The sequence below is a fragment of the Eriocheir sinensis genome, chromosome 64 (assembly GCF_024679095.1).
Source record: "Eriocheir sinensis breed Jianghai 21 chromosome 64, ASM2467909v1, whole genome shotgun sequence".
Lineage (NCBI taxonomy): Eukaryota > Metazoa > Arthropoda > Malacostraca > Decapoda > Varunidae > Eriocheir > Eriocheir sinensis.
Genome location: NC_066572.1, coordinates 1,517,831 through 1,532,282, shown reverse-complemented (window position 1 = coordinate 1,532,282; position 14,452 = coordinate 1,517,831). Strand labels below are relative to the sequence as shown.

General features: G+C 45.3%; 1 protein-coding gene across 50 annotated transcripts; it reads left to right on the top strand.

The window, feature by feature from the left end:
* Positions 1–1,423: 1,423 nt before the first annotated feature.
* On the top strand, positions 1,424–14,386 carry LOC126987183 (delta(3,5)-Delta(2,4)-dienoyl-CoA isomerase, mitochondrial-like). Of its 50 annotated transcripts, XR_007740349.1 has the most exons (13): positions 6,393–6,979; positions 7,077–7,175; positions 7,273–7,470; positions 7,568–8,161; positions 8,261–8,359; positions 8,459–8,854; positions 8,952–9,050; positions 9,148–9,444; positions 9,938–10,036; positions 10,135–10,330; positions 10,430–11,017; positions 11,313–11,848; positions 13,233–14,386. XR_007740349.1 is itself a non-coding variant. In XM_050843976.1 (7 exons), exons 1-7 carry the CDS (start codon positions 1,548–1,550, stop codon positions 13,332–13,334), a joined length of 987 nt encoding a protein of 328 aa, XP_050699933.1. In that variant the 5' UTR covers positions 1,424–1,547; the 3' UTR covers positions 13,335–14,386. The 50 variants fall into 50 exon arrangements, 1 of the variants encoding a protein (XP_050699933.1); XR_007740350.1 differs by lacking the exon at positions 10,430–11,017; XR_007740348.1 differs by having other exon boundaries at positions 10,135–11,017.
* Positions 14,387–14,452: the final 66 nt, after the last annotated feature.

Below are 14,452 nucleotides of genomic sequence, written 5' to 3'. Positions count from 1 at the left end.
GAGGAGACGAACATGAAAATTGATAAGAAAAGAGAAAAAAAGCAAAAAAACAAACAGAAAATAGCAGAAAAAGCATAAAATCAGTAACAAAACAAAAAACAAGAAAACAAATAAGAGAAAAACGAGAAAAAAGCAAAATAATAACTTGGGCCGATAAAAAGGCGGAATAGGTCTTGGTCTTGGCAACAGTGACGAGGAAAAGGAAGGTGACAGTGATCCCAAAAAACCTTCACATTTTCCTCATTTTCTTCACTTTCCCGGCCGCCATGTTCGCCCTAAGACTCGCCACAGGTAAATAAGACCTTAATGAATATATACACCTAAAACAACACCTGTGGCTTCCTTAAAACACGAGAAATAAGGTGAAATAAAATACTCGAAGGGGGCACTTAACTAAACGAGGTACCCGGGTCATTATTTCATTATTTATCGCATTATTAAGCTTTATTATGCTTCTATCTTCTCTATATAGACTCGCCACAGGTAAATAAAACCCAAATTAACATATACACCTAAAACGACACCTGTGGCTTCCTTAAAATACGAGAAATAAGGCAAAATATAACACTCGAAGGGGGCACTTAACTAAACTATCTCCCTGGGTCAATAGTTCATCATTATCCTTATTTATTGCATTATTGAGCCTTTATCTTCTCTATATAGACTCGCCACAGGTAAATAAAACCCTAATTAACATATACACCTAAAACGACACCTGTGGCTTACTTAAAATACGAGAAATAAGGCAAAATATAACACTCGAAGGGGGCACTTAACTAAACTATCTCCCCGGGTCATTATCTCATCCTTATTTCTTATTTATCGCGTTATTAAGCTTTATCTTCTCTGTTTAGACTCGTCACAGGTAAATAAAACCCTAATTAACATATACACCTAAAACAACACTTGTGGCTTCCTTAAAACACGAGAAATAAGGTCAAATATAACATGACACCGATAAAAAGGCGGAATATCTCCCCGGGTCAATAGTCTTGGCTTCACAGTGACGAGAAATAAGGCAAAATATAACACTCGAAGGGGGCACTTAACTAAACTATCTCCCTGGGTCAATAGTTCATCATTATCCTTATTTATTGCATTATTGAGCCTTTATCTTTTCTAAATAGACTCGCCACAGGTAAATAAAACCCTAATTAACATATACACCTAAAACGACACCTGTGGCTTCCTTAAAATACGAGAAATAAGGCAAAATATAACACTCGAAGGGGGCACTTAACTAAACTATCTCCCCGGGTCATTATCTCATCCTTATTTCTTATTTATCGCGTTATTAAGCTTTATCTTCTCTGTTTAGACTCGTCACAGGTAAATAAAACCCTAATTAACATATACACCTAAAACAACACTTGTGGCTTCCTTAAAACACGAGAAATAAGGTCAAATATAACATGACACCGATAAAAAGGCGGAATAGGTCTTGGTCTTGGCCACAGTGACGAGGAAGAGGAGGAAGAGGAAGGTGACGGACGGTGATCTCAAAAAGCCTTCATATTTTCTTCATTTTCTTCACTTTCCCGGTCGCCATGTTCGCCCTAAGACTCGCCACAGGTAAGCAAGACCCTAATGAACATATACACCTAAAACAACACCTGTGGCTTCCTTAAAACACGAGAAATAAGGTTAAATAAAACACTCGAAGGGGGCACTTAACTAAACTATCTCCCCGGGTCATTATCTCATCCTAATTCTTATTTATCGCGTTATTAAGCTTTATTATGCCTCCACCTTCTCTATATTAATGTGGGAATGGGTATAGTGTCAGGAAATGGGTCAGGCCTAAGGAAATGGGTGACCTGTGTGGTATTTTCAGGTGGTATTTGGAAAGGTCAAGGCCTATCCGTGCTGGGGAGGGGAGGGAAGGGGAGAAATGGGGAGGGGAGGGAAGGAAGGGAGAGATGGGGAGGGAGGGAAGAGATGGGGAGGGAGATGGGGAGAGGATGGGGAGGAAGGGAAGGGGAGATGGGAGGGAGGAAGGGGAGAGATGGGAGGAGGAAGGAAGAGGAGAGGTGGGAAGGGAAGGGAAGAGATGGGGAGGAGGAAGGAAGGAAGGAAAGAGCTGGGGAGGGGAAGGGAAGGAAGGGGGAGATAAGGGGAGGGAGGAAGGAAAGAGGAGAGATGGGAAGGGAAGGGAAGAGATGGGGATGATGGGGAGGGGAGGGAAGGGAAGGGGAGAGATGGGAAGGAAGGGGAGAGATGAGAAGGGAGGGGAGAGATGAGAAGGGAGGGAAGGGGAGAGATGGGGAGGGAGGAAGGGAAGGGAAGGGGAGAGATGGGGAGGGGAAGGGAAGGAAGGGGGAGATAAGGGGAGGGAGGGAAGGAGAGAGAGATGGGGAGGGGAGGGAAGGGAAGGGAGAGATGGGAAGGGTGGAGAGGGAAGGGACAGTGATGGGGTGTTGGGGAAGGCAGGAGGGGGTGATGGGAAGCTATAGGAGGGGAATGGGGAGTGGAAAATGATGGGAAGTTATTGGGGAAGGAATAGGGGATTGAGAAGACTGTGGGGAGTGATGGGCTGAATGGGGAAGCGATGGGGAAAGGTGTGAGCAGTGATGGGGAAGGAATGGGGCTGGGAAAGCGTAAATATTTTTTTTTGGAGCAGCAAGTAGAGGGCTCTTTTTGTGTGTGTGTGTGTGTGTGTGTGTGTGTGTGCCCTTGAGCTGTCTCCTTCGCTGTAAAAAAAAAAAAGATATGTTAATTTTGTGGCTCGGGGGACACCTCGATGCCCTACTTCATATTTTATTTTATTTTAGTTGATGTTAATGTTAAGTTACTTGTCTAAAAAGCTTCTTCTACTTTTACCTGTTTCTTCCACTAATTCCTTCCTTTCCTCCCTTCTGTCTTACTTAACATAACATAAGTAGCGATAAGTAGTTATAGTTAAGTAGTCGTAGTAACACTATTATTACTACTGTTTTTATAAGTGTTAAGTTTCGTGCCTGAGAATATATATAAGAAAACTCAGACCATTCTGTTAATATATTCACTCTAGTAATTTTCTGCATGTGATTCTGATAAGGACAAATTTTTCACGGTAATTTTCTGCATGTGATTTAATAAGGACAAATTTTTCATGGTCATTTTCTGCATGTGATTCTGATAAGGACAAATTTTTCATGGTCATTTTCTGCATGTGATTCTGATAAGGACAAATTTTTCATGGTAATTTTCTGCATGTGATTCTGATAAGGACAAATTTTTCATGGTCATTTTCTGCATGTGATTCTGATAAGGTCAAATTTTTCAATATAATTTTCTGCATGTGATTCTTATAAGGACAAATTTTTCATGGTCATTTTCTGCATGTGATTCTGATAAGGACAAATTTTTCATGGTCATTTTCTGCATGTGATTCTGATAAGGACAAATTTTTCATGGTCATTTTCTGCATGTGATTCTGATAAGGACAAATTTTTCATGGTCATTTTCTGCATGTGATTCTGATAAGGACAAATTTTTCATGGTAATTTTCTGCATGTGATTTTAATAAGGACAAATTTTTCATGGTAATTTTCTGCATGTGATTCTGATAAGGACAAATTTTTCATGGTAATTTTCTGCATGTGATTCTAATAAGGACAAATTTTTCATGGTCATTTTCTGCATGTGATTCTTATAAGGACAAATTTTTCAAGGTAATTTTCTGCATGTGATTTAATAAGGACAAATTTTTCATGGTCATTTTCTGCATGTGATTCTGATAAGGACAAATTTTTCATGGTGATTTTCTGCATGTGATTCTGATAAGGACAAATTTTTCATGGTGATTTTCTGCATGTGATTCTGATAAGGACAAATTTTTCATGGTCATTTTCTGCATGTGATTCTGATAAGGACAAATTTTTCATGGTGATTTTCTGCATGTGATTCTGATAAGGACAAATTTTTCATGGTCATTTTCTGCATGTGATTCTGATAAGGACAAATTTTTCATGGTCATTTTCTGCATGTGATTCTGATAAGGACAAATTTTTCATGGTCATTTTCTGCATGTGATTCTAATAAGGACAAATTTTTCATGGTAATTTTCTGCATGTGATTCTTATAAGGACAAATTTTTCATGGTAATTTTCTCCATGTGACAAATTTTTCATGGTAATTTTCTGCATGTGATTCTGATAAGGACAAATTTTTCATGGTAATTTTCTGCATGTGATTCTGATAAGGACAAATTTTTCATGGTAATTTTCTGCATGTGATTCTGATAAGGACAAATTTTTCATGGTCATTTTCTGCATATGATTCTGATAAGGACAAATTTTTCAAGTGCTTCCGTCTTCGTCAGCAGGCATGATGGGGGTGCGAAGGGGCGTCCATGTAGCAGCAGCAGCCACAGCAGGAAGGGCAGGGGCAGCAGCAGAGGCCAGGAGGGCAGCATCAGGGGCAGCAGAAGGGTATGAGTTTGAGACGCTGGCGGTGACCGAGCCCAGACGGAGTGTGTTTGTGGTCAACCTGAACCGCCCGGACAAGCTGAACGCCATGAATGGGGTCTTCTGGAGGTGTGTGTGTGTGTGTGTGTGTGTGTGTGTGTGTGTGTGTAATAATGATAATAATAATAACAAGCTATTTAATTTAGACAGCCGTGAAAATCTACATAGTATGGATAGATTTTAAAAGTATATTTGTACCTAATAACCTAACCTAACCTAACCTAACTTCATCCTTATAAACTTATTCCTATTCTGATATAATGTAATCTATCCTCCTCCTCCTCCTCCTCCTCCTGTAAGCTAACCTATCCTCAAAACTAATCTATCCACTAAAATATTCTGTTAACATAACCTCATCCAAATTGACCTTCTGTAAACTAACCTATTTTATTCCTCCTTTTCTCCTCTTCCTCCTCCTCCTCCTCCTCCTCCTCCTCCTCCTCCTCCTCCTCCTCCTCCTCCTCCTCCTCCTGTAATCTAACCTCTCCTCAAAACTAATCTATCCACTAAAATATTCTGTTAACATAACCTCATCCAAATTGACCTTCTGTAAACTAACCTATTTTTTTCCTCCTTTTTCTCCTCTTCCTCCTCCTCCTCCTCCTCCTCCTCTAAGCTAACCTATCCTCAAAACTAATCTATCCACTAAAATATTCTGTAAACATAACCTCATCCAAATTAACCTTCTGTAAACTAACCTTTTTTTTCCTCCTTTTTCTCTCCCTGACCTGTCTAAACTGGCCTACCAACCTCCTCTCCTCCTCCTCCTCCTCCTCCTCCTCCTCCTCCTCCTCTCCCTAACCTCACTTCCTCCACTCTCAGGGAGATCGGCGAGTGCTTCGACAAGTTGGCTGACGACCCTTCCTGCCGTGCCGTGGTGTTGGGTGCCGAGGGGCGCATCTTCACGGCCGGCCTCGACCTCATGGACTTTGCCGGCATTGTGGGCGTGGGGGGTGGGGGTGAGGGGGAGGAGGAGGGAGCGGCGGATGTGGCCAGGAGAGGAAGGGTTATGCACAAGAAGATCAAGGAGTTCCAGCATTCCTTTAGCTCGCTGGAGAGGGTGAGTGTGTGTGTGTGTGTGTGTGTGTGTGTGTATCAATTTATGTATGTATATGTATGGCAGTGTAGGGAGCGGAAAGGACTGACTCACCTCACACACACTAACCCCCTTCCCTCCCCCCCCAGTGCCCCAAGCCAGTGGTCGCAGCGGTGCACGGTGCCTGTGTGGGGGGCGGTGTGGACCTCATCAGCGGTGCCGATATCCGATACTGCACCGACGACGCCTGGTTCCAGATTAAGGAGGTTGACGTGGGTGAGTGTGTGTGTGTGTGCGTGCGTGTTTACCTAGTTGTGAAATACAGGAAAAGAGTCGTATGTACAAGGCTTGTGGCTTTAAATTCATGAATCGTTTTTGCACACACAGTCTCCTCGTCAAGTCCGTTCCATGTTGTTATGCTTCTGTATGGTGTGTGTGTGTGTGTGTGTGTGTGTGTGTGTGTGTGTGTGTGTGTGTGTGTGCCCCCCTCCCCCCCCCAGGCCTGGCAGCAGATGTGGGCACCCTCCAGCGTCTCCCGAAGGTCGTGGGAGGTCAGAGTCTGGCGAGGGAGCTGGTCTTCACGGCCCGCAAGATGTTCTCCGCCGAGGCCTTGCAGTGCGGTTTTGTCTCCAGGACTTTTGAGAATAAGGAGAGGTAGGAGGAGGAGGAGGAGGAAGGGGATGAGGCCAACAGGCTTTCTGCTGCCTGCTAGTCCATGTTTCCATGTTTCAACTCTATTCCTTCCTTCCTTCCATCCTCTCCCCCTTTCATAAAATCTATCTATCTTTCTTTCCTCTTTCTCTCCTCCTTTCAAATCATCTCTCTCCTCTGCTCTTAACCCGTCCGCTGTGATTGGAACGAATTTGGCTTTCCCTGGTAGCCTGGTAACATACACTCCCAGGTCTTTCTCTGCCTCTGTGGTGGATAGTGGAGAGTTTCCCATGTGGTATTGGTGTGCTGGATATCCCTTCCCTGGTAGCCTGGTAACATACACTCCCAGGTCTTTCTCTGCCTCTGTGGTGGATAGTGGAGTGTTTCCCATGTGGTATTGGTGTGCTGGATATCCCTTCACTGGTAGCCTGGTAACATACACTCCCAGGTCTTTCTCTGCCTCTGTGGTGGATAGTGGAGTGTTTCCCATGTGGTATTGGTGTGCTGGATATCCCTTCACTGGTAGCCTGGTAACATACACTCACAGGTCTTTCTCTGCCTCTGTGGTGGATAGTGGAGTGTTTCCCATGTGGTATTGGTGTGCTGGATATCCCTTCACTGGTAGCCTGGTAACATACACTCACAGGTCTTTCTCTGCCTCTGTGGTGGATAGTGGAGTGTTTCCCATGTGGTATTGGTGTGCTGGATATCCCTTCACTGGTAGCCTGGTAACATACACTCCCAGGTCTTTCTCTGCCTCTGTGGTGGATAGTGGAGTGTTTCCCATGTGGTATTGGTGTGCTGGATATCCCTTCACTGGTAGCCTGGTAACATACACTCCCAGGTCTTTCTCTAACTGTGGTGGATAGTGGAGTGTTTCCCATGTGGTATTGGTGTGCTGGATATCCCTTCACTGGTAGCCTGGTAACATACACTCCCAGGTCTTTCTCTGCCTCTGTGGTGGATAGTGGAGTGTTTCCCATGTGGTATTGGTGTGCTGGATATCCCTTCACTGGTAGCCTGGTAACATACACTCCCAGGTCTTTCTCTAACTGTGGTGGATAGTGGAGTGTTTCCCATGTGGTATTGGTGTGCTGGATATCCCTTCACTGGTAGCCTGGTAACATACACTCCCAGGTCTTTCTCTGCCTCTGTGGTGGATAGTGGAGTGTTTCCCATGTGGTATTGGTGTGCTGGATATCCCTTCACTGGTAGCCTGGTAACATACACTCCCAGGTCTTTCTCTGCCTCTGTGGTGGATAGTGGAGTGTTTCCCATGTGGTATTGGTGTGCTGGATATCCCTTCACTGGTAGCCTGGTAACATACACTCCCAGGTCTTTCTCTGCCTCTGTGGTGGATAGTGGAGTGTTTCCCATGTGGTATTGGTGTGCTGGATATCCCTTCACTGGTAGCCTGGTAACATACACCCAGGTCTTTCTCTGCCTCTGTGGTGGATAGTGGAGAGTTTCCCATGTGGTATTGGTATGCTGGATATCCCTTCACTGGTAGCCTGGTAACATACACTCCCAGGTCTTTCTCTGCCTCTGTGGTGGATAGTGGAGTGTTTCCCATGTGGTATTGGTGTGCTGGATATCCCTTCACTGGTAGCCTGGTAACATACACTCCCAGGTCTTTCTCTGCCTCTGTGGTGGATAGTGGAGTGTTTCCCATGTGGTATTGGTGTGCTGGATATCCCTTCACTGGTAGCCTGGTAACATACACTCCCAGGTCCTTCTCTGCCTCTGTGGTGGATAGTGGAGTGTTTCCCATGTGGTATTGGTGTGCTGGATATCCCTTCACTGGTAGCCTGGTAAGATACACTCCCAGGTCTTTCTCTGCCTCTGTGGTGGATAGTGGAGTGTTTCCCATGTGGTATTGGTGTGCTGGATATCCCTTCACTGGTAGCCTGGTAACATACACTCCCAGGTCTTTCTCTGCCTCTGTGGTGGATAGTGGAGTGTTTCCCATGTGGTATTGGTGTGCTGGATATCCCTTCACTGGTAGCCTGGTAGCATACACTCCCAGGTCTTTCTCTGCCTCTGTGGTGGATAGTGGAGTGTTTCCCATGTGGTATTAGTGTGCTGGATATCCCTTCACTGGTAGCCTGGTAACATACACTCCCAGGTCTTTCTCTGCCTCTGTGGTGGATAGTGGAGTGTTTCCCATGTGGTATTGGTGTGCTGGATATCCCTTCACTGGTAGCCTGGTAACATACACTCCCAGGTCTTTCTCTGCCTCTGTGGTGGATAGTGGAGTGTTTCCCATGTGGTATTAGTGTGCTGGATATCCCTTCACTGGTAGCCTGGTAACATACACTCCCAGGTCTTTCTCTGCCTCTGTGGTGGATAGTGGAGTGTTTCCCATGTGGTATTGGTGTGCTGGATATCCCTTCACTGGTAGCCTGGTAAGATACACTCCCAGGTCTTTCTCTGCCTCTGTGGTGGATAGTGGAGTGTTTCCCATGTGGTATTGGTGTGCTGGATATCCCTTCACTGGTAGCCTGGTAACACACACTCCCAGGTCTTTCTCTGCCTCTGTGGTGGGTAGGGGAGTGTTTCCCATGTGGTATTGGTGTGCTGGATATCCCTTCACTGGTAGCCTGGTAACACACACTCCCAGGTCTTTCTCTGCCTCTGTGGTGGATAGTGGAGTGTTTCCCATGTGGTATTGGTGTGCTGGATATCCCTTCACTGGTAGCCTGGTAAGATACACTCCCAGGTCTTTCTCTGCCTCTGTGGTGGATAGTGGAGTGTTTCCCATGTGGTATTGGTGTGCTGGATATCCCTTCACTGGTAGCCTGGTAATATACACCCAGGTCTTTCTCTGCCTCTGTGGTGGATAGTGGAGTGTTTCCCATGTGGTATTGGTGTGCTGGATATCCCTTCACTGGTAGCCTGGTAAGATACACTCCCAGGTCTTTCTCTGCCTCTGTGGTGGATAGTGGAGTGTTTCCCATGTGGTATTGGTGTGCTGGATATCCCTTCACTGGTAGCCTGGTAATGCACTCCCAGGTCTTTCTCTGCCTCTGTGGTGGATAGTGGAGTGTTTCCCATGTGGTATTGGTGTGCTGGATATCCCTTCACTGGTAGCCTGGTAAGATACACTCCCAGGTCTTTCTCTGCCTCTGTGGTGGATAGTGGAGTGTTTCCCATGTGGTATTGGTGTGCTGGATATCCCTTCACTGGTAGCCTGGTAACATACACTCCCAGGTCTTTCTCTGCCTCTGTGGTGGATAGTGGAGTGTTTCCCATGTGGTATTGGTGTGCTGGATATCCCTTCACTGGTAGCCTGGTAACACACACTCCCAGGTCTTTCTCTGCCTCTGTGGTGGATAGTGGAGTGTTTCCCATGTGGTATTGGTGTGCTGGATATCCCTTCACTGGTAGCCTGGTAAGATACACTCCCAGGTCTTTCTCTGCCTCTGTGGTGGATAGTGGAGTGTTTCCCATGTGGTATTGGTGTGCTGGATATCCCTTCACTGGTAGCCTGGTAACATACACTCCCAGGTCTTTCTCTGCCTCTGTGGTGGATAGTGGAGTGTTTCCCATGTGGTATTGGTGTGCTGGATATCCCTTCACTGGTAGCCTGGTAACATATAGTCCCAGGTCTTTCTCTAACTGTGGTGGATAGTGGAGTGTTTCCCATGTGGTATTGGTGTGCTGGATATCCCTTCACTGGTAGCCTGGTAACATACACTCCCAGGTCTTTCTCTACCTCTGTGGTGGGTAGGGGAGTGTTTCCCATGTGGTATTGGTGTGCTGGATATCCCTTCACTGGTAGCCTGGTAACATACACTCCCAGGTCTTTCTCTGCCTCTGTGGTGGGTAGGGGAGTGTTTCCCATGTGGTATTGGTGTGCTGGATATCCCTTCACTGGTAGCCTGGTAACACACACTCCCAGGTCTTTCTCTGCCTCTGTGGTGGATAGTGGAGTGTTTCCCATGTGGTATTGGTATGCTGGATATCCTTCACTGGTAGCCTGGTAACATACACTCCCAGGTCTTTCTCTGCCTCTGTGGTGGATAGTGGAGTGTTTCCCATGTGGTATTGGTGTGCTGGATATCCCTTCACTGGTAGCCTGGTAACATACACTCCCAGGTCTTTCTCTAACTGTGGTGGATAGTGGAGTGTTTCCCATGTGGTATTGGTGTGCTGGATATCCCTTCACTGGTAGCCTGGTAACATACACTCCCAGGTCTTTCTCTGCCTCTGTGGTGGGTAGTGGAGTGTTTCCCATGTGGTATTGGTGTGCTGGATATCCCTTCACTGGTAGCCTGGTAACATACACTCCCAGGTCTTTCTCTGCCTCTGTGGTGGATAGTGGAGTGTTTCCCATGTGGTATTGGTGTGCTGGATATCCCTTCACTGGTAGCCTGGTAACATACACTCCCAGGTCTTTCTCTGCCTCTGTGGTGGATAGTGGAGTGTTTCCCATGTGGTATTGGTGTGCTGGATATCCCTTCACTGGTAGCCTGGTAACATACACTCCCAGGTCTTTCTCTGCCTCTGTGGTGGATAGTGGAGTGTTTCCCATGTGGTATTGGTGTGCTGGATATCCCTTCACTGGTAGCCTGGTAACATACACTCCCAGGTCTTTCTCTGCCTCTGTGGTGGATAGTGGAGTGTTTCCCATGTGGTATTGGTGTGCTGGATATCCCTTCACTGGTAGCCTGGTAACATACACTCCCAGGTCTTTCTCTACCTCTGTGGTGGATAGTGGAGTGTTTCCCATGTGGTATTGGTGTGCTGGATATCCCTTCACTGGTAGCCTGGTAACATACACTCGCAGGTCTTTCACTGTGGTGGATAGTGGAGTGTTTCCCATGTGGTATTGGTGTGCTGGATATCCCTTCACTGGTAGCCTGGTAACATACACTCCCAGGTCTTTCTCTGCCTCTGTGGTGGATAGTGGAGTGTTTCCCATGTGGTATTGGTGTGCTGGATATCCCTTCACTGGTAGCCTGGTAACATACACTCCCATGTCTTTCTCTGCCTCTGTGGTGGATAGTGGAGTGTTTCCCATGTGGTATTGGTGTGCTGGATATCCCTTCACTGGTAGCCTGGTAACATACACTCCCAGGTCTTTCTCTAACTGTGGTGGATAGTGGAGTGTTTCCCATGTGGTATTGGTGTGCTGGATATCCCTTCACTGGTAGCCTGGTAACATACGCTCCCAGGTCTTTCTCTGCCTCTGTGGTGGATAGTGGAGAGTTTCCCATGTGGTATTGGTGTGCTGGATATCCCCTCCCAAGGTGCAGGACTTTACATTTTTCTTCACTGAATTGTACCAGTCACTTTTTGATCCATTTCTGTAGCTTGGTGAGATCTTTTCATAATTTTTCATTTTTTCATAATTTCATAATTTTACGACAACTTTTTGTAATTTTACGATTTTGTATGAGGTCATTTAATTCAGCGAAATATGACCAGTGCAATTGCGGTCCCATGATTTTAATCCAGTCAATCAGTCTGTCAATCTCTCCTTTTCCAGTCCCCTCGATTCTTAAAAACACATTCTCTCTCTCTCTGTCTCTCTGTGTTCTTCCATTCTTCCACCCCTCCACTAACCATCTCCCCCTTCCACAGTTTGGTTGCTGGTGCGGTTGAGGTTGCTGCCACGATCGCAAGCAAGTCCCCAGTGGCTGTCCAAACCTCAAAGATCGCGTTGGTGTACTCACGAGACCACACCGTTGAGGAGGGACTGGACTACATGGTGAGGAAGAGGGGGAGGAGGAGGAAGAGGAGGAGGAGGAGGAGGAGGAGGGATAGGGAACACAGAATAACCTCACTTTGTTGTATAGAGAGTCTCATTAGTAAGGAAGCATATATGAGTTTTCTGAGTCAAGGCATATGATAGCTGTTTGGGGTTTTGTTAGGTTAAGTTTAGGGTATCTTCAAACACATGACAGCCAGCACCTTATGGTATAAATCAACACAGAATGACCTCACTTTATTGTATAGAAAGTCTCATTAGTAAGGAAGTATGTATGAATTTTCTGAGTTAAGACGTATAGTGACTGTTTGGGGTTTTGTTAGGTTAGGTTAGGTTAAGTTTAGGGTATCTTCAGACACATGATAGCCAGCATCTTATGGTATAAATCATCACAGAATGACCTCACTTTGTTGTATAGAAAGTCTCATTAGTAAGGAAGCATGGATGAGTTTTCTGAGTTAAGACCTATAGAGACTGTTTGGGGTTTTGTTAGGTTAAGTTTAGGGTATCTTCAAACACATGATAGCCAGCACCTTATGGTATAAATCAACACAGAATGACCTCACTTTATTGTATAGAAAGTCTCATTAGTAAGGAAGTATATATGAATTTTCTGAGTCAAGACCTATAGTGACTGTTTCAGGTTTTGTTAGGTTAGGTTAGGTTAAGTTTAGGGTATCTTCAAACACATGATAGCCAGCACCTTATGGTATAAATCAACACAGAATGACCTCACTTTGTTGTATAGAAAGTCTCATTAGTAAGGAAGCATAGATGAGTTTTCTGAGTCAAGACCTATAGTGACTGTTTGGGGTTTTGTTAGGTTAAGTTTAGGGTATCTTCAAACACATGACAGCCAGCACCTTATGGTATAAATCAACACAGAATGACCTCACTTTGTTGTATAGAAAGTCTCATTAGTAAGGAAGCATAGATGAATTTTCTGAGTCAAGACCTATAGTGACTGTTTGGGGTTTTGTTAGGTTAAGTTTAGGGTATCTTCAAACACATGACAGCCAGCACCTTATGGTATAAATCAACACAGAATGACCTCACTTTGTTGTATAGAAAGTCTCATTAGTAAGGAAGTATAGATGAATTTTCTGAGTCAAGACCTATAGTGACTGTTTGGGGTTTTGTGAGTCAAGACCTATAGTGACTGTTTGGGGTTTTGTTAGGTTAAGTTTAGGGTATCTTCAAACACATGATAGCCAGCACCTTATGGCATAAATCAACACAGAATGACCTCACTTTGTTGTATAGGAAGTCTCTCTCTCTGTCTCTCTCCTTTCATAACCTTTTCCTTCTCTTCTCTCCTCCTCTCTCTCCCTTCCCATTCCTCCACCATCTCTCCCTCTCCCTCACTCTCTCTTTCTCTCCCCAGGCCAAGATGAACAGCCTGATGCTACAGAGTGAAGACCTTCGCATTGCTGCCATGGCCCTGATGAGCAAGGGAGAGACCAAGCCACTCTTCTCCAAGCTGTAAGAGGAGAGAGAGAGAGAGGAGGAGGAAGAAGAAAGAAAGGAGGAGGACACTGGTTAAGAAGAAACAAGAAGAAGAAGAAGAGGAGGAGGAAGAAGAGAAAGAGAGGAGGCAGAGGAAGACATTGGTAAAGAAGGAGAAGAGGAAGACTTGATGAAGAGAAGGCGGAAGAGGAGGAGGAAGAGTGAGAGAGGATAGGAACATAAGGAAAACTATTAAGATGTAAATGATCAAAGGAAATTCAATAATATACAAGATACATTTTTTATTAGTGCAGAAAACACACCTTATATACACCCTTTCAAACAGCAACACATTGATTAAGGAGAGTCTACCCTTAGCCCTGTCCAAGCAAGCTATAGAACACTGCTTTTTCAAACTAGTATGACAGCACATTAAGAAACTATACTAATATTACTGCTGTAGGAGGGGGGCAGGGGTGTGTGGTTACTGGTGGTGTCTGGGGCTGTACTGGTGACTCGTGTTCTCTTCAGTGCAGGGGGGCAGGGGTGTGTTATGCCTGGTACTGGTGGCTGGTCCACTGATGTCCCTCCTCCTGTAACTCCACAAGCCTCTAGAGTTGGCGTTCCCTGGGGTTGGGGTCCCTGGGGTTGGGGTCTCTTGGGTTGGGGTCTCTTGGGTTGGGGTCTCTTGGGTTGGGGTCTCTGGGGTTAGTGTCCCTGGGGTTGGGGTCTCTTGGGTTGCCGAGCACTCACGTCTGGAGAAAAAATTAATGCTTAGATTCTTGTATGATATCTCTGGTCCTCTTATGCAAATTCCTCCTCCTCCTTCTTCTTCTTTCCTCTCTTCCTTCTATTAATTGCTATGTTATGTTATGTTATGTCACTCTGTATTCAATTTCTCCTCCTCCTCTTCCTTCTTTCCTTCCATATATCCTTCTCAGTTCTTGTTATCCTGTGTTTCCCTTCCTTCCTTCCTTCCTTCCTCTGTTATGTCTGTTCCTTCCTTCTCTCTTCTAATCTTTCCTTCCTTTCTTCCTTCCCTCCTGTCTGATCTTTCTCTCTTTCCTTCCTGTTATGTCTGTTCCTTCCTTCTCTCTTCTAATCTTTCCTTCCTTTCTTCCTTCCCTCCTGTCTGATCTCTCTTTCCTTCCTGTTATG